The sequence below is a fragment of the Myotis yumanensis genome, unplaced genomic scaffold, assembly GCF_028538775.1.
Source record: "Myotis yumanensis isolate MYYU_CA2020_CCGP unplaced genomic scaffold, mMyoYum1.0.hap1 SCAF_2, whole genome shotgun sequence".
In the NCBI taxonomy this organism is placed as follows: domain Eukaryota; kingdom Metazoa; phylum Chordata; class Mammalia; order Chiroptera; family Vespertilionidae; genus Myotis; species Myotis yumanensis.
The window spans coordinates 23,644,651-23,663,173 of NW_027223753.1; the positions used below are offsets into that span (position 1 = coordinate 23,644,651).

The window sequence follows — 18,523 nt, forward strand, 5'->3', positions numbered from 1 at the left end:
TCATGCACCTTGCTAGTTGCTCTTGTTCTTGGGATAAAGAACCTGAGCACAGTAGGTAATAAGTAGTAAAAAACCAAGCCCACTTTGTCTTTACATTAAATTAAATGTAAATTTCTTTTTTAAAATGTCATTTTGTTGTTAAAACCTGTCACATTTGCTAAATGGAGTTATTTATAAAATAATTGGTTTCCAGTCAGACCTGCTATGAGGCCTGCTGAGTAACTGAAGGGTTTTTATTCTATATGTAAAGAAAATATTTTTGGAAAGCGTTTTCTAGCAATTTTACATATTTCTAGCTAACTACTTATGAGTAGCGGTTAATGTTAATGATGTGTATTATAGTTGACAAGACAGGTGTTATCTAAGAACCCCAGTGGATTTTTACACCAGCAAATACAGTTTTTGGCTTTTTGATCAATTGATAAGCCTGGTATTCATGGACATATAATTTTTACAAAGTTAGGTTACTGTTGAATACCTGTGATTCTGGAAATGTACCTGTGCCAAGTTAGAGTTCTATATTTTTAAACAATAAAGAACACAACTTAGGCTTTAGGTTGACTTGAAAGATGTGCATGGGAAGGAAGGGTTGTTTTATAGTTTCTCTGCTAATCTCCGGTGTACTTGTGTGTCTTACAGTCAGTAGTGCCCTCTTGTGGCACACAGTTAATCTCCTGTAGTTCAGCCACAGAAACTGATCTAATGAGATCATTTCCAAGTCCCCAGTAAAAAATTAATACTTGTATGCCTTGATGATATGATTTCAGTTAAAAATCTTTTAAACTTTGAACAGATGAATTTTCTAAGTCCCTAGTTAAGTGGCTTTAATTTAGATCTGTTACTGTGTTTTACAATTCCAGGTCTTAGTGGAATCTAAGAAATTAGCCCTGCACAGACAGAGGTGAATAGGATGGGGAGTAAAATGTTATAACAGTATAGGGGCCAAAGAACCTGAACAGTTAACTGTTTGGATACCATAGTTTGTAGTTCTTCCTTGCTTCCAATGATCTAGGCCCGTGGTAGGCAAACTACGGCTCGCGAGCCACATGGGGCTCTTTGACCCCTTGAGTGTGGCTCTTCCTAAGCCTTAGGAGTACCCTAATTAAGTTAATAACAATGTACCTACCTATATAGTTTAAGTTTAAAAAATTTGGCTCTCAAAAGAAATTTCAGTCATTGTACTGTTGATATTTGGTTCTGTTGACTAATGAGTTTGCCGCCACTGATCTAGGCTCTTGTAAAATCCCCTGTGCTGTAGAACCCTAAGCAATTAGTACACTATATTAAAATGGCCTTTGTTTAGTTTTCTGCATAAAGAACATTTTGCTATTCTTTCACTGCAGAAACATATCTCTACTTAAATGTGCTATACCTGGAGTGAGGGGCAGGGGTGGACTATAGGGGGTCAGTGGGAGAAAAAAGGGGACGTATGTAATACTTTCAACAATAAATATTTATTTAAAAATGTGCTATAATAAGCATTCTTGGCATCTTATTTGTTAAAATGATTCTTATTTGTATTTTTGTACTTAATATGATTCATAAGCAGTGGGATTAAATATTTAAGTGTGCTCCCTCTGAGCAGGAATTTCAAAATGTTACATTTTGTTGACAGGTTTTTCAAGAATAAGTATGTTTGTCTCAAAATTCTAACATTTCTTCTCCCTTTATCCCCTTTTCAGTTCTAGGTCTCGTTCCAGATCATATTCTCCAGCTCATAACAGAGAGAGGAATCACCCAAGAGTATATCAGAATCGAGATTTCCGAGGTCACAACAGAGGCTATAGAAGGCCCTATTATTTCCGTGGGCGCAACAGAGGCTTTTATCCATGGGGCCAGTATAACCGAGGAGGCTATGGAAACTACCGCTCAAATTGGCAGAATTATCGGCAGGCATACAGTCCTCGACGGGGCCGGTCCCGATCCCGGTCCCCAAAGAGAAGGTCTCCTTCACCAAGATCCAGGAGCCATTCTAGAAACTCCGATAAGTCTTCCTCTGACAGGTCAAGGCGCTCCTCATCCTCTCGTTCTTCCTCCAACCACAGCCGAGTTGAATCTTCCAAGCGCAAGTCTGCAAAGGAGAAAAAGTCCTCTTCCAAGGATAGCCGCCCATCTCAGTCTGCTGGGGATAACCAGGGAGAAGAGGCCAAGGAGCAGACATTCTCTGGAGGCACCTCTCAAGATACAAAAGCATCTGAGAGCTCGAAGCCATGGGCAGATGCCACCACATACAGTGCTGGTTCTGCATCACGGGCATCGGCAGTTTCCGAGCTGAGTCCCCGGGAGCGGAGCCCTGCTCTGAAAAGCCCCCTCCAGTCTGTGGTAGTGAGGCGGCGGTCTCCCCGTCCTAGCCCTGTGCCAAAGCCTAGCCCTCCACTTTCCAGCACATCCCAGATGGGCTCAAGTCTGCAGAGTGGTTCTGGGTACCAGGCTGGGTCACACCAAGGTCAGTTTGACCATGGCTCTGGGTCCTTGAGTCCATCCAAGAAGAGCCCTGTGGGTAAGAGTCCACCGGCCACTGGCTCCACATACGGCTCGTCTCAGAAGGAGGAGGCTGCTTCAGGAGGAGCAGCCTATACAAAGAGGCAAGTATCTTGCTTCCCTGGCCTGGTTGTGTTTTTATTTCACCAGCTGGCAGTTTGAATGTAATGTAATCTAAGTTTGACCTGTGATTAATGGTAAAGAGATAATCCCCATTTCCTAAACTTTTCATTAGCAAAATTGAAAAGCATCACCTAAGGACATCTTAAGCTTAACTCTAGCTTTCCTACCTTCCTGAATTTGTATTGCAGCATAAAGTTTCTTTAAACTACTCTGAAATGATGTTTTCACATTTAAAAATTTGCCTTGGATTCTACCAATGTAAGCCAGAGAACAGTAGAGATTTGTGGGTCAGCTATCAAAAAAATATGATCTTTGCCAAAATGAATGGCCATTGGAGCTGTTAGACCCGCTAAGAACCACCATCTACTGTGATTGATCTACATCAGCCCATCATGGTGAAGAGCTGCACCCTCACACCCTCCAGTTGAGGAGACTGTGCAGAATGGGAAAGTCCAAGGCTTAGACCAGGAAGGCCTTGTTTTAAAAATCACAAGGTGGGTGTATTCCCAGTAGAAGCCAACTGGGCTGCATGTTAGGAGAGGACGGGACAATGCTTTCGTCTTTATACCTTGGGGGACATGGTGAGTTGGAACCTGAATCTTCGTGTGGTTGGATGGATTGGGACAGCAGAGACATAACAGGGATGTTGGCTTGGGACCAGGTTGTCAAGAGGGATTTACTGGGCAAGGGGTATTTCTCTTATTATTCTTTGATATCCTGCTGTCCTTTGATTCTGTTTTACCATATTTCTCCATTAATGGTACAAATGAGATGTTAAGAATCTACTTTCCAGCCTTCAGTAAGTCTACTTTAAAATGTAAGTTTGGTTCCTTGCCAGAACTGTGAATGTCTTTAAAAGACTTGGGTATGAGCTCTGCTTTTCCATAATAAAGAGTAGGATGATTTTCCCCCCTGCTCTCAATTAACACATGTTTTGTTTTTATTTGTGTTTGCAGTATATTTCATATTTAGATCTTCTAGGTGACTTGAAGCAAATTTGAAGTCTCTTTTGAGACTTGTATTTCCAAATGTGAGTTGTATAAAAGCAAAACAGTCCAAGGTTGAACATTCTATGTTAATTTTGCTGAAAGCAGATTATAAGTGACTGAATGAAGGTTGGATAAGACCTTAATTTTTTTTTTCCTAGAACACTTACAGGTAAGTAGGTTTTTGTCTTTTAGTATCCTAAAAATTACCTTTGTTATTTTCTTTTTGGTTGCTTTTGTAAGACACAACTCCATGGACCATGTATTTTTCCCTTAAATTACTAGAAAGTAGCCAAGGAGAGAAAGTCCTTTGGTAACACTGGAACCCACGAGACATGTTTATTCAGAGATTCAAAAACCCAAGACCAGTGGCGCTGTTTTAGATCAGGTTGCTTAAGAAGCCTCTTGTGTGTCTCCCTTTTGTTTCTATAACTAGGTATTTAGATGAGCAGAAGACAGAGAATGGAAAAGATAAGGAACAGAAACAATCAAATACTGATAAAGAGAAAATGAAAGAGAAAGGGAGCTTTTCCGACACAGGCTTGAGTGATTCGAAAATAAAATCTGATCTGTTTGCTCCCAAAACTGATTCTGAGAAGCCTTTTCGGGGTAGCCAGTCTCCTAAAAGATACAAGCTCCGAGATGACTTTGAGAAGAAGATGGCTGATTTCCACAAGGAAGACATGGATGATCAAGATAAGGACAAAGCCAAAGGAAGGAAGGAATCTGAGTTTGATGATGAACCCAAATTTATGTCGAAAGTCATAGCCGGTGCAAACAAAACCCAGGAGGATGAGAAGTCAGGCAAATGGGAGGTGTATGCACCTTCAGGGAAGGAAAAGCAAAGGAAAACAGAGGAGCTGGAGGAGGAGTCTTTCTCAGAGAGATCCAAAAAGGAGGATCGGGGAGGGCTCAAGAGAACCGAAAGTGGGCACAGGGGGTTTGTGCCTGAAAAGAATTTCCGAGTGACTGCTTACAAAGCAGTCCAGGAGAAAAGCTCATCACCTCCCCCAAGAAAGACCTCTGAGAGCCGGGAGAAGCTAGGAGCCAAAGGAGACTTTTCCACAGGGAAGTCTTCCTTCTCCATTACTCGAGAGGCCCAGGTCAATGTCCGGATGGACTCTTTTGATGAGGACCTTGCAAGGTGAGGTTTAGTCCTTGATCGGTGACCTAAATGGTGTCTCCTAACCTCTCTTCCTGAGGACATTCTGGAACCAGGACAGTCCCCTCTTATATTTTCCCGTTGTCCAAGCTTCAGAGCTGATACCCTCTGGTCCACACCTGTCAGTGGGGAGTGTGTGTCACTGAGCTATTATGTGTTGAAGTCAGGGTGGTGAAGGGTGTTTCTTCAGTGACTGTTTTTTGGGGTTTTTTTGGTGTTGGATCCCCTCTGCTGTTTTCTGGCCCTCAGTCCAGCCCCCAGCCCCTCCTCACCTTCCCAGCCTTCATCCTGTTTTTTTGTTTGTTTGCTTTCCCCATGAATTTGCTTAAGGTGCCTTTGGCCTGTAGAGCCATCCAGGATCCAGTTCTCCGTTTTCAGTAGGCTCCTAGAGTCTTACTATTACAGGCCTTCACCAAGAAATAATATGGCAGTTTTTAGAGTTGGGGCTGTGGGTAAGAGGAGAACTTCAGGAAAGAATGGTGGTGGCAAGGCTAGTTTTGTTGTTTACTTTTATTAGTATTTATTTTACGTTGAATTTACTCCCAGGCCATAAGTTTTGTTTCTTCAGTTTCTTCTGGAATATCTTTTTCTTCTGTGCAACCTCCTCTTCTGGTTTAGAAACAATCTGCATGTTTTCTATAAGGATCTTCTCAATGAGGCAAGAAGAGCTCATGTATGGGTTAATATGCCCGTGAGCTCTGTATGTTCCACAACATATCTTGGGAGCTTTGTTCACCTGGGTGTGCTCAATGACCAGAGAACCTACATCTAAACCCTTAAGTTCAGCATTAGAGGCTTTCTGTGTTTTTAAGCATGCGCAGCAAAAATTCAGCACTCTTTTTGGGTCACCGACCATGTATCCAGCCCCACTGTTTTACCTGGGCACACCTACCAATTCCACATTGCAACGACGGAATGACACACATTGCTTCTGGAAAGTGACGTCCTTCAGATACTTGGTGGTTTTTTTGGACATGAATACCCTTGATGGCCTGGGCAGTTTCACGAGTGTTCTTAAAGTGAACACGAAGATTTGAACCTCTTGATTTGCATGATTTTGTGGGGGGTTTCTGGGTCAAGTAAATAGCAAACCATTTTCAGAAGTCACCTCTGGCTGCATTCTGGAGGAGGAAGAGGCTAGGCTTTTTTAAAAAAATACATTTGTTTTGTGCTTTTTAAAAAAATACATTTTTATTGATTTCAGAGAGGAAGGAAGAGGGAGAGAGAGATAGAAACATCCATGATGAGAGAGAATCATGGATTGACTGCCTCCTGCAAGTCCCCCACTGAGGATTGAACCCACAACCCAGGCATGTGCCCTTGACCAGAATTGAACCTGTGACCTTTCAGTTCGAAGGCTGATGCTCTGTCCACTGAACCAAACAGACTAGGGCGAGGCCAGGCTATTTTTTACTTGGGACAAAAACTCTGCAGCCTGTTGGAAGTCAGCGGGAGCCACATTCCACTCCTGCTTCATTGTGTCGATTCACTGAATGGCTCTGGCTGGCCAAGCTAGTTGATTTTTTAAATACATTCTCATTTGTTGTGTTTGGTAAAGCCAGCAGTGACCCCAAAAACAGAATCACTCATGTTTAACATTCACTCTATTTGTTTCTATTAAAGATTGCCAGTGAAAAAAGGGAAGCAATAGATTTTGGATACCTTTTTCCATAGTTGTGCATTGAGGTTACTTTGAAATTTGGTAGGGAATTTAAAAAGGAACTTTGTGGATAAAATTAAAGCTCTTTGAACAAATGCATTGCATTTTTAGGGTTTAAATGTTCTGACTTTCTGTATATCTTGTTATATTGAGCCCCCTTGTGTTTTTTTCCCCTCCAGACCCAGTGGATTACTGGCTCAGGAACGCAAACTTTGTCGGGATCTAGTTCATAGCAACAAAAAGGAACAAGAATTTCGTTCCATTTTCCAGCACATACAGTCAGCTCAGTCTCAGCGGAGCCCCTCGGAACTGTTTGCCCAGCACATTGTGACCATTGTTCACCATGTTAAAGGTGAGTCCCAACCCCAGTCTGCTCAGGATCCCTTGCCACAGCTTAGCTTCCTCTAATATAGCGGTTCTCAACCCGTGGGCCGCGACCCCTTTTGGGGTCGAACAACTCTTTCACAGGGTTCGCCTAAATACATCCTGCATATCAGATACTTACATTACGATTTATAACAGCAAAATTACAGTTACGAAGTAGCTACAAAAATAATTTTATGGTTGGGGGTCACCACAACATGAGGAACTGTATTAAAGGGTCGCGGCATTAGGAAGGTTGAGAACCACTGCTCTGTTACAAGCAGAAGGATGAGCAGGTGAATAAAGGAGCCTTATGAGGCCCTTCATCTTATTGAAAGGGCCTTTGAAGCGAGGGACTGACTGGAAGGAAATCGATTTCATCGAGGAGTTTCCATTTTTTAATTATAGAGCTGAACATTCTGAATTGTTAGTAGTGGTCTGTAATCATGACAATAGGTAAAATCTTCCACATGAAGGCTTAAAATGCTTGAAAAAGGAAATATGAAAAGTGGCTTTACCTGCAACTCTGTCTTTTCTTGTCCAGTAAGTGGACGCCTCTTGTTGACCTTATGCTGTGAATTTTTTCTCCACCATAAGGGCAAATGGAAGTGGATGGGTTGGGGAATGGCAGAGAGGTGATGTAGAAGCTGGGTTGGGCCAGTTATAGGTTCCATCTGAAATTTAAACTTAAGCAGGAGTTGGTGGTGTGATTCAAATGACAGTAAGCTCCAGGTTTCTCTCTTTGTATCCATGTCCTAAGATAAGGGAGCTACAGTGGTATTCTAGTGCCCAACATTGGATTGTGCAAATCAACCTTTTTTCCTTTCTCTTTTCGGTATGTTTGTTATATAGATTTGAGTAGTTTAGTCACATCTCTGTGGCTGCAGGTTCATACAAAAGAGTTGAATATTATGTCTGCCTTTGATGGCATAATGTGTTTTTCTTTGAATCCCCACAGAACATCACTTCGGGTCCTCAGGAATGACATTGCATGAACGCTTTACTAAATACCTAAAGAGAGGAACTGAGCAAGAGGCAGCTAAGAACAAGAAAAGCCCAGAGATACACAGGTGAGGACCTCAACCTTACATTGGAGGTGGTCATAGAAGACTGATCATCAGATATTAAACTATCCTTGCCTACCAGTAGAATTTAAGGTAACATCCTACAGATTCTAGGAAAGGAGTGGGTGTTTATAGTTGTGAATGGAAAGGAGTAGTCAACTCTTGAATGTGTTGTATAGTAGGCAGGACCACGTTTGTATAGTTGTCTTGGATTTAGGGTCATGCCCCTGTTGTTTCTCCTCTAGACCTATCTCATTGGTGGTATTCTAGTGCCCAACTTTGGATTGTGCAAATCAACCTTTTTTCCTTTCTCTTTTCGGTATGTTTGTTATATAGATTTGAGTAGTTTAGTCACATCTCTGTGGCTGCAGGTTCATACAAAAGAGTTTCTAATTTCCAAGGTGAAACTTGTTAGTAGGACATATAGTTAGTCCTTAAAAAAGCAACAAAAAAACCCCAATTTCTTATTGATTGATTGGTTTTAGAGAGGAAAGGAAGTGGGTGGGGAGAAACATGGATTTGTTTTTTCACTTATTTATGCATTCAGTTGGTTGCTTCTTGTATATGCCCTGACCGGGGATCAAACTCAACCTTGGCTTATCAGGACGATGCTCTAATTAATTGAGCTTCCGGGCCAGGGCTCTATAGATAATCTTGATATGAACTTGAAATCATAAGCTTGTCTGTGAGTCTGCCTTCCTGGATGTAGCATTACTGTTTGAGTGTGAGAAGTTTTAGATTTTGTATGCTTTGTGCATACCTATGGGAGAGGGTAAGAATGCAAAGAATATAAGTAATATGTATGTAAGTTATGAAACATAATAAAAAGGAATGCCTATGATTCCATTACCAACTTATAAAATACTACCTGTATTATAGTCACACTGGACATTTAAAATTTTTTGTGTTTTAAATTTTAGGAGGATAGACATTTCCCCCAGTACATTCAGGAAACATGGATTGGCTCATGATGAAATGAAAAGTCCCCGGGAACCTGGCTACAAGGTGAACTGTTGCTTTGATCAGTAATTCCGACAAAATGAGTGCGTTGGGCATGAACTTGACAGAAATGTGTTTGTTTAAATTACTCTCTACTTAAGTTTGTGTTTTTCTTTTAAGGATGGGCATAATTCTAAAAATGAACTACAAAGGGTTAATTTTTATTAAATGTATCAACAACCTTTGTGAAGTGGTTAGAATATGGTAAATGACCCCAAAGTCTATTGAGGTGAGCTTGAGAAAAAAAAAGGAGTTTTGGAACAAGTGCCCATGATGAGAGAAGAAACTTTTTGTGATATTTTTCTGCTTGTAAGTATTATCAAATCAACTATATACATGCACTATTTCCAACCATGATTTAAAAAAGACATGCATGTCAGAGGAGAGTGAAATATTCATATCTTAACTTAGTAGACTGTTTTAAACAGCTAGTCCAGTTTTTCCTAACATTGTACCATATCTGTCATCTGTTGGTTACTGTTACTTTGAAGCTAAACATTACTTTGATAGCCCAGCTACATTTGCAAGGATGTGCACGTAAAAACTCTGTTATTAAGAGGTTAAAGCTTATATCCACTCTTTTAATGTGAAATACTAGATTTGAGGCTTTAAAAAATCTTAGTATTTATTGACCTTCATTCACATATACAGTTGAAATTTAAAAATCAGAGATGGTTCTTCCAATGCTGCTGAAACCTTTCTAAAAATTTTAATTAATCTTCAAGTTTTCTAAACAAATTTGTCTTGTTGGTTGAATGTGATGAGAGGCACTCTTGCACAATCTCTGTTCTCTCCCATCCCCTTTTCTTTTTCTCGAAGAAGAGTCCACCAGATTGACACTAACATGTGAAAAGCAAGGTTTTGAAACTCAGAAGATATCTCATCTGTGCCTCACAAACCCAGCTCGTTAGAGATGTGTGCACCGCCTGAGGGAGCAGCGCCTGCTTTTGTCTTATTTTTCTTTAGTCTTTGGAGGGTGCAGAGACCGCCCCCCCCCCACAAAAAAAAACAAAAAAAACAACCCAAACAGTGGAGAGACAATAAACTTAATACCTACCACTCCTGTTAAAATTAAACTTTTATTTAAACAAAAAGCTTAGTGTAAGTGAAATGTTCCTAATACAGAGTGAACTGCTCAGTTCTTGCTCTTTTAGGGAGGTGTTAATCCCATGAGACAAGTCCTAGTGTGTAATGTCCTTGAAGTCACCTTGCATCTCTGCTCTCACTAAGTTTCCTGAGAACTGTGGGACCCTTGCAGTGCTGGTCATATTGTCCCTGCCCTGATGGTTACACTTCCTAGAAGATTTTTTCTTCTTCTTCCTTTTTTTAAAAATAACCTTTGACCTGGTTTTGCCACTTTATGAAATTATGGTACTCCCTGCATTATTGATACTTCCTCTCTAGAGAAATTCTCAGTATAACCAACCATTTAGGAAGGCTGTTTAAGGCTCCCACTGTCTGTCTTTGGACTCAGTACTCAGACATGATTCCAAGTCTAGGATAAGCTTGGGGTGGCTGCTACATTGTAGGTAGGAAAAGGGTAACATGTGCATTTCTACTATTGTTGGTGAGTAAGCAGGAGCCAGCCTTAGCCAACCACTTTCTAGTGCTGATTTGGCCTTCTCAATTATAGACTAGCCAGTTCATTACAGGGCTGCGGAGGAAACGAAGCAAGATCAATATAGAGTATTTTTAGAAGGCTACCATTATTACATTAGAGAACTGGTTTGGGATCTGAGGGAGGGATCCTCATGAAGTGACTTCTTGGGACATCTGCATCCCTCCCAAGCTTGGGTGAGGTGCCTCACACTCCCAGTTCTCGCTCTGCACCACTCCATTGGAGTAGTAACCACAGTTTATGGGGAGGTTGAGTTGGCAGCCCTGAACCCCAAAAACCTTCATTTTGATTTTCTTTTGGCAGGCTGAGGGAAAATACAAAGATGATCCTGTTGATCTCCGCCTTGATATTGAACGTCGTAAAAAACATAAGGAGAGAGATCTTAAACGAGGTAAATCAAGAGAATCAGTGGATTCCCGAGACTCAAGCCACTCGAGGGAAAGATCAGCTGAGAAAACAGAGAAAACCCATAAAGGATCAAAGAAGCAGAAGTACGTGAGCCCGTCACCTCATTCAGATTTCTGAGTGGAGTCTCATCTGCCCCCTTTAGGCTCTTCACTAAGCCTATCAAAGTGGGTATGAACCTTCTCTAAAGAAGGCCTGCCACTGGGAGATGGCCAGCTCAGTGGGCTATGGGAGTGTGGGAAATCATTTGGGATTCAAATCTTCATGGGGAGGTTATGTTTTAAAAATGGCTCAAAATCCTATCAGGTAACAACACTGGTCAAAACTGTGTGGAACTAGATAGGACAAGATTGTTGCTCTTAATGCTTTTAAAACTAAGTTAGCAAACACTTCCAAGAGAGGTTATTTGTTTTTCTTTTTTGAAAATGACAAGCTTTTATTTTATTTTTTATTATTATTTTAAATATATTTTTATTGATTTCAGAAGGGAAGGGAGAGAGAGCCAGAGATAGAAACATCAATGATGAGAGAGAATCACTGATCAGCTGCCTCCTGCACGCCCTTACTGGGGATCGAACCCGGGACCTTTCAGTCCTCAGGCCGACACTCCATCTACTGAGCCAAACTGGCTAGGGCCAAGAGAGGTTATTCTTTAAACAAAGGTAGCATTGTTGAACTTCATAGGGCAGCATTTATGCTAAGATCCTGTTTCTATGTGCATTAAAAAGTACATTTTTATTTATTTCAGAGAGGAAGGGAGAGGGAGGGGGAGAGAGAGAGGAACATCAGTGATGAGAGAGAATCATCGATTGGTTGCCTCCTGCATGCCCTCCACTGAGGATCCAGCCCGCAGCCTGCTGCAGCCTGGGCATGTGCCCTGACCAGCAATCGAACTATGACCTCCTGGTTCATAGGTCAATGCTCAACCACTGAGCCATGCCAGCCTGGCCGTTCCATGACTAATCAATCATGTCTCATTAAATGTAGCCAAGTTGAAGCCCCACACCTTCCCATAAGAAACAATGCCACCTTTGCTGTTTCTGAACTTCAGCTGGCAAGCATTTTTGCATCCATTTGATTATCAGATCCTTTGAGAACAGTTGGATAGTTGGTGTGAAGGTAAAGAAGCTACGCTCAGGACAATTTGTCCAAGATCGTAGAGGTACCGGCTGACATCAAAACTTAAGATCTTCTGTTGTACTTTGTCTCTTTCCAGTGTGTTACTTATGTATTAGGAGCCCCAGCAGCTTCAAGGCTGCCATCGATAAAGGACCTGCTACTCCTCAGTAGGATATGGAAGTGGTAACAGTAGTTCTCAGGGCTGCCCTGGTGGAAAGGGAGCAGAACCTCTCAAGTGTTTCGGGTTGGTTGGGATTACGGACTGATTCCTTCCCCTGGAACACATGGAGAGGCAGTGCTAGGATTCAAATCTGGAGCCTTTTGGAAACCTCTTGATTTCTAGAAGTCAGAGTTCTACCTCTGAGTTATGTGAATCCTATGACAATAACTTAGATTTCCCTTGTTATGAGTAAATGCTAGTAGGATTCAAATAGTTAAGTTCTTGAGTTTGTCACATGTGCAAAGTGGGGGAGGGGCAAGGTGATTTTCCTAATGAAGGAGGATGAGGGAAGGGAGGACAATGATAGGCCACTGCCACTTGGCTGGCTTCTTCCTGTAAGTCCTTTTCCACCCCTGGGAACCTGGCCTTTCTGCCACCTTAGAGGCAACCTTCCCTAGACGCAGGGCTGGCCCTGACCTTTAGTATACAGACAGTGACTCATCGCAGTAGTCTGATTTGCTATAGTCTGTAATTTCCACCAGATGAAGGGAAGGTAGGGAAATAACTGGGAAGGGTTCTGCCAGATTTTGTGCTTAATAACACAACCTGTTTGAGCTCAGTGTGAGGTGGTATGTGGAGCAGTAGTATAATTAGAAGTAGGTTTGAATCCAGGTTCTGCTCAGCTCTGTCACCTGAAAAATGAGGGAATACTGCTGAATACTCCGAGTTGCCATTTACTGTGTGCCTGCTATGTCAATGTAAAGTGTTCGATCTTTAGAGCAACCCCAAGAGATAGGTAGTGTTTGTCCTATGAGAATAAAGTCCTAGAAAGCACAGACAGATGCTAATATATATGGTCCCAGTACCATATACATGGGACTCTCAGCACAGTGTTAGTTTTCTTCTGCCTTTCTATTTCATGCATATGCATTAACTGAGCTGCCAGAGGCCATGGACTGTTTAGTTCCTTATGTGTATGTCCTATGTTCGTCACAGGCTCAAGTGTAGATGTGTCAGTGAACATGACTGACAGAATTGGGACCTCCCCAGGTACCCTGGGTGGGTAAGGTGGGATGAATTGGGGGTTTTTTTAAGTTACTTGTATCAATGCCTTCATCACAAACACATTCCTGATTGTCCTGTGCTTCTTATTCAGGAGGCCCCAGCCAAGGGGTTTATTGCTTTTTCCTGTCTCTTCTGTTTTCATAGGAAGCACCGGAGAACACGAGACCGGTCCAGGTCATCATCTTCTTCCTCCCAGTCATCCCACTCCTACAAAGCGGAGGAGTACACTGAAGAAACGGAGGAGAGAGAGGAGAGCACCACCGGCTTTGACAAATCAAGACTGGGGACCAAAGACTTTGTGGGTCCAAATGAAAGAGGAGGCAGAGCTCGAGGGACCTTTGTAAGACCCTGCCGTCACCCCTTCTCTCTAACCTCCTCCCACCAGTTCTAATTATGTGATTATCAGAATGCCAGTTTGGTTGCCCTTAATATAAGTAATCCAGTCTACAGACCTCAGAATCTGTGGTTCCCCATTACCCAGGCTTTCCACTTGTAGTTATTTTACTAATCATAATCGCTGAGCTAGATACCAGAAAGCCTCTTAGGACTTCTAGTCTCAGAACTTTCCAACTTACCTTGACTTCTGCTGTGCCTGGAGGCCCTGGTGCCATGTTGTCCTCTGTCTAGGCTATAGACCTTAGGTAAACAGAAAAGGATTGACTAGAAACCAGTGGACCTGCATATTGACTGCAGGACAACTATTCTGTGCCAGAAATGTGCTTGAACAGAATGCAAGGGCATTGTTTTTTTCCATCCCTGACATGGTCCTTTGTTCCTTTTCCCCTCTTTATGCCACAGCAATTTCGAGCCAGAGGTAGGGGCTGGGGCAGAGGCAACTACTCTGGCAACAACAACAATAGCAGCAACAATGATTTTCAAAAGAGAAGCCGGGAAGAGGAGTGGGACCCCGAGTACACACCCAAGAGCAAGAAGTATTACCTGGTATGTGTCAGGATAACCAGGAAGGGCCGGGGCCTTTGGCACACATAGTAGCTGATACCAAGGCTTTGGTTGGTATGTTTGGTCTGTTCGAACTGATTGGATATGTGTGGAGGCATCTTGCACTGGGGGATGTGTCGAGGGGCAGTAGAGTGCTGGCAAGATGAGTATTCTCTAAGAGGCAGCCCTGGCCTCGCAAGGGTTTATCAACTGAGATATATATGGATTCTAGGATAAACAAGAAGGGTTGCTTTCCCCTTTTTAGTTTGTGACTTGTTTTATTGCTCACCCACCCTCAGTCTCGGCCTCTCTTAGTCTCTACTCAGGGATAGAGCTGTAACCCTTCCTTTAAGCCACAGTTCCACTCTGTCACTTGCTGGTGCAAGATTGACAGGGAAGACAGCTCAGGATCTCTGTCTCCAAAATGAAATGCCACTGGGGCTTCTCTCATCTAGGCTGTTGGTCACTGTCAGGTACCAGGCGCCTTCTGCACATCGCTCCCCTCCCTCAGGTTAGGGCTCTTCTAGGCTGAATTACCTGGCTAGTGAGTGAACTCTCTTGGCCTTGCTATGTTAATAGCAGGCTTAGATCCAAGCAGAGAGATGTGCCTCTGAGTGTTGTGATCAAGGTAAACCTGGAGCTGAGTCTCCATCGTCTAGGAGAAGGGCTGGCCTGGGTCTGAGTTGTCATTTGCACAACTAGGAAACAGGCTATTGTGTAGATGGCTCTGCACAGCCACCTTCTCTTTTCTAGGGCTGCTGGGAGCTGCTTTGAGACTCCTCGAGGACCCTTGAGTCTGTATTTAGGGAAATGTTGACTGGGCCCAGGATAGGTCCTGGAGTGGGATTGCTATAGTGGGAGCCCTTTTTCCTGCCCCTACATGCCACCTAAGGGAGCATCACCCACCTGATGCATTTAACCGAGTAAACAAGCAACCCTGGAAGGAAGCAGCTGGCCCTTTCACTGGCTGACCCCCAGGAGCCTACCCCTATTGCATGGGTTCAGACTCTTTGAAGCCATGGGGCTGATGACTTAGCAACGACTCCTACTTTTCAAAATTCTCATTCATTCTTTCATTGGATGCCTCCTCTCTGGTGAAATGGTCAGAGCAGGATTGTTTGAGATGTAGGTTGTGTTTTTCCTACTCTGCCACACTGCCTCCTTACATAAAACTAAAGATGGGAGATACAAGACAGGAAACTGGGTTCTGGTCCTAACTTGGCCACTAAGTCTGAGACCATGAGCAACTCATTGACTCTTGGTCTTGCTGTCTGTTCTTGACCGAGGGTGGGATGGGAAGAACTGTAGCGTAGCTATGTGTATTTGAGTGCTGCTTCTTCTGTTAGCTGCCTGACAACCCAGATCAGACACAGTTTCATATTTTGGTGTGATTGGATTTTCAAGCCCATCCTTTGAGAGGTGGTGTACTAAATAAATAATAAGGAGTTAAAGTTCCTAAGCCTGTTTACTCATTTGCATAGTGGAGGGTGATAATGATAGGGTAGATGTAAGGATTAAATGAGATAATGCATGTACAGGTCTTTCCGTGCTCAGTGAAGATTTTATCATCATCATTATAATGCCCAAGCTACTGCCTTAGCATTCCCAATGTACCCAACTGAATATTCTGTTGGAGCTGAATCAGTAGTGTCTTTGGAGTGGGGAATAGGGAGGAGGACAGAAAAGGGGGTCTGGACATAGGTTTGAGAAAGTCACATTTGGGGGTAGGTGCAGAGAAGAGGGTTCTGGCTACTTGTTAACTCTGGCATTGATGACAGTTTTCTTTCCTTTTAGCATGACGACCGTGAAGGCGAAGGCAGTGAGAAGTGGGGGGGTAGAGGCCGTGGCCGAGGAGCTTTTCCCCGAGGTCGAGGCAGGTTCATGTTCCGGAAATCCAGCACCAGCCCCAAATGGGCCCATGACAAGTTCAGCGGGGAAGAAGGGGAGATTGAAGACGACGAGAGTGGGACAGAAAACCGAGAAGAGAAGGACAATTTACAGCCCACCACTGAGTAGGGGCCATTCTGATGGGAGCTCCTACCCAGGGGGACAGGCGCTAGTAAATGGCTGGTGAAGAACTAAACAGAAGAGCCCCAAGAAGATTCCGAAAATCCCCCCACCAGCCATGCAGAATGCTACTGTAGCCGAAAGCATCCCTGGCGCAGTGTCCCACTGGACGGAGGCGGCTGGCCGTGGAGCCTGGGGTCAGGCCCAGTTTTTGAGCAGAACACAGTACATCGGGCTTTAGCTGTGTTTCTCATTTGTTGTTGGTGTGTGGGGTGGGGACTGGGGCAGGGAGGGGAGAGCGATACTTGGATTTGGTTTGTTCCCTATTAGAAACCAGTTTTGTTCTTAATTTCATTTCATTTGGAGCTAAGAGGACTAATTTGATGATTTTTAATTTCTTTTCCTGGTTTTTAAAGCCCTCTTTTTTTAGGCATATATAGTAACATTAGCAGAAAGATTTAATTTGGACAACTTTGATTCTGATTCTTAAAAGAGAAAACAAAGCATGTGAATAAACATTGAAGTGTTCATCTCAGTTTGGGACCAACTGCTTGGATCTTTGTAAAAATTGGTTTTGTATGTAGAGGAGGAGTTCAAGGCTTTTCTGACCACCTTGTGTTCCCCTTTTCTGCGTAGCCATGTATCACATGGTATTGCTCCTAACCACACCCCACGTGCCCCCTCCCCCAATATTTTCTGATTTCTTCTGGGCTGGGCTTCCCATTCTCCACCAGCAGCTCCGGTGTCCCAATTTTCTAGCCCTGCTGATCTCAGCAACAGTGGTGGAAACTGGGTGACGGTTTCTGGTCTGTTTTCTAAGAAACTTCTGAATTCTATTATCTTTACAAATATAAGATGAGAAAATAATTTTTTCAATATTTTTTATTAATCTTTTTATAAAATGAAAAGAAACTCCTATGATTGATTAAGGAAGGTGGTTATGGCTGGGTGGTTTGTGGGGTTCTCTTTTTTTTTTCCTTTTTAACCTTAAGCTTTAAGTTGAAGCATTCAGATGTTTGGGGGGGAAACATCCTCTTAAAATGGGTCCTTGTGCTTGCCTTCTGGGGAGGCGGTCCTGAGCAGGTGAATCATATGGCACTTATGCATATGGTATATGCGGACTGCACCCATCTCTCCCCTCGCCCCCCCAACCTTAGCCTCTTGGGTTGTTGTGCTACTTTTACCCTTACTTTGCTACATTTCTATAGTTAAGTTGGTTTTACTTGATTCATGTTTAAGGGGAAACCCCCCTTAAAGATTTGTTTCAACTCCTCCTGCAAATAAAAATAAATAAATGAAGTGGCAGATGTAAATGGACTCTGGTCATTGTCGCGCTGTGTGTGTGTGTACACGCACGTGGGGGCGGGTCTTCCCATAGCAGCGTCAGGGAACCTGGAAGATAAACTGTCTTGGGGGCTGGACTCAAACTGTAGCCCAGCCTGATCTTCACCAGCCTCACACTCACTCATCCTGGGGAGGAGCTTATGCCTGCATTCTCCTCCCAGTGGTTTTACTTCACCCTGTATCTCAGACACCCCAGGAGAGCCAGGTGTTTTCACTGTGGTGTGTCATGCATGAGCAAGGACTTTGGCTTCCAAGGTGGTGGGGCGGAGGCCGAGGGGTGTGGATAACAGACGCGGCGTTGTGTTTTCCACTAGCAGCAAGGTTACCTGAAAGCGCCCGGCTGGCGGGGCTCAGTGCTTGAGCATGGACTTATGAACCAGGTGGTCATGGTTCGATTCCCAGTCAGGGCACATGCCAGGCTTGTGGGCTCGTTCCCCAGTGGGGGGCATGCAGGAGGCAGCCAGTCAATGATTCTGTCGTCATTGATGTTTCTATCCCTCCCTTCCTCTCTGAAATAAATAAAAATACATTAAAAAAAAAAAAGATTACCTGAAAGTGAGCCTAGCCCACATGGGATGGGCACTAGGTGGACCCTACCTTTCAGCACTTGCCAGCTCTGGGCTGGCTGTAGCCAGCAGAGGCACTGAAAGGAGAATCCGGAGGTGTTTTCTGAAACCAAAGGAAGAGTCTGTGCTTTTCCTCCTCTGCACTAGCCGGGTGCCCGGAGGGATATCCGCCTCCCAGGGAAAGCAGAGTACACCAGCAGCAGCTTTGTGGGCACTAGAACAACCACCCCTTCCACTCAGCTCCTGCCAAGGAGCGGTTCCTACCTGCAGGGGGGACCCCACCCAGGTATGTGCCTCTCCCCACCTTTTCCCCTGCAGCTAAAGGCTTGCCAGCAGGGAGAGGATAGTCCAGGAAGGCTCTGCCAAAGGTGGGTGGGAGCCTCAGGGCTAAGGTTTGGAGGACCGGAGGCAGCTGGACTGAAAATTCAGGTGAGAGCAGGTGGGGGAGCTGTGACCTGGGAG

At 43.6% G+C, this 18,523-nt stretch overlaps 1 protein-coding gene across 2 annotated transcripts in view; it reads left to right on the forward strand.

Moving 5' to 3' along the window:
- THRAP3 (thyroid hormone receptor associated protein 3) overlaps window positions 1–17,464 on the forward strand; it is a 48,002-nt gene extending 30,538 nt beyond the window's left edge. For both annotated transcript variants that reach the window (XM_070404733.1, XM_070404734.1), the window contains exons 4-12: window positions 1,683–2,585; window positions 4,027–4,734; window positions 6,592–6,764; window positions 7,734–7,845; window positions 8,760–8,844; window positions 10,760–10,947; window positions 13,350–13,545; window positions 14,004–14,147; window positions 15,939–17,464. In XM_070404733.1, the coding sequence (XP_070260834.1) occupies window positions 1,683–2,585; window positions 4,027–4,734; window positions 6,592–6,764; window positions 7,734–7,845; window positions 8,760–8,844; window positions 10,760–10,947; window positions 13,350–13,545; window positions 14,004–14,147; window positions 15,939–16,160 (2,731 nt within the window). In that variant the 3' untranslated portion in view covers window positions 16,161–17,464. The remainder of the gene's footprint in view (window positions 1–1,682; window positions 2,586–4,026; window positions 4,735–6,591; window positions 6,765–7,733; window positions 7,846–8,759; window positions 8,845–10,759; window positions 10,948–13,349; window positions 13,546–14,003; window positions 14,148–15,938) is intronic.
- Window positions 17,465–18,523: the final 1,059 nt, after the last annotated feature.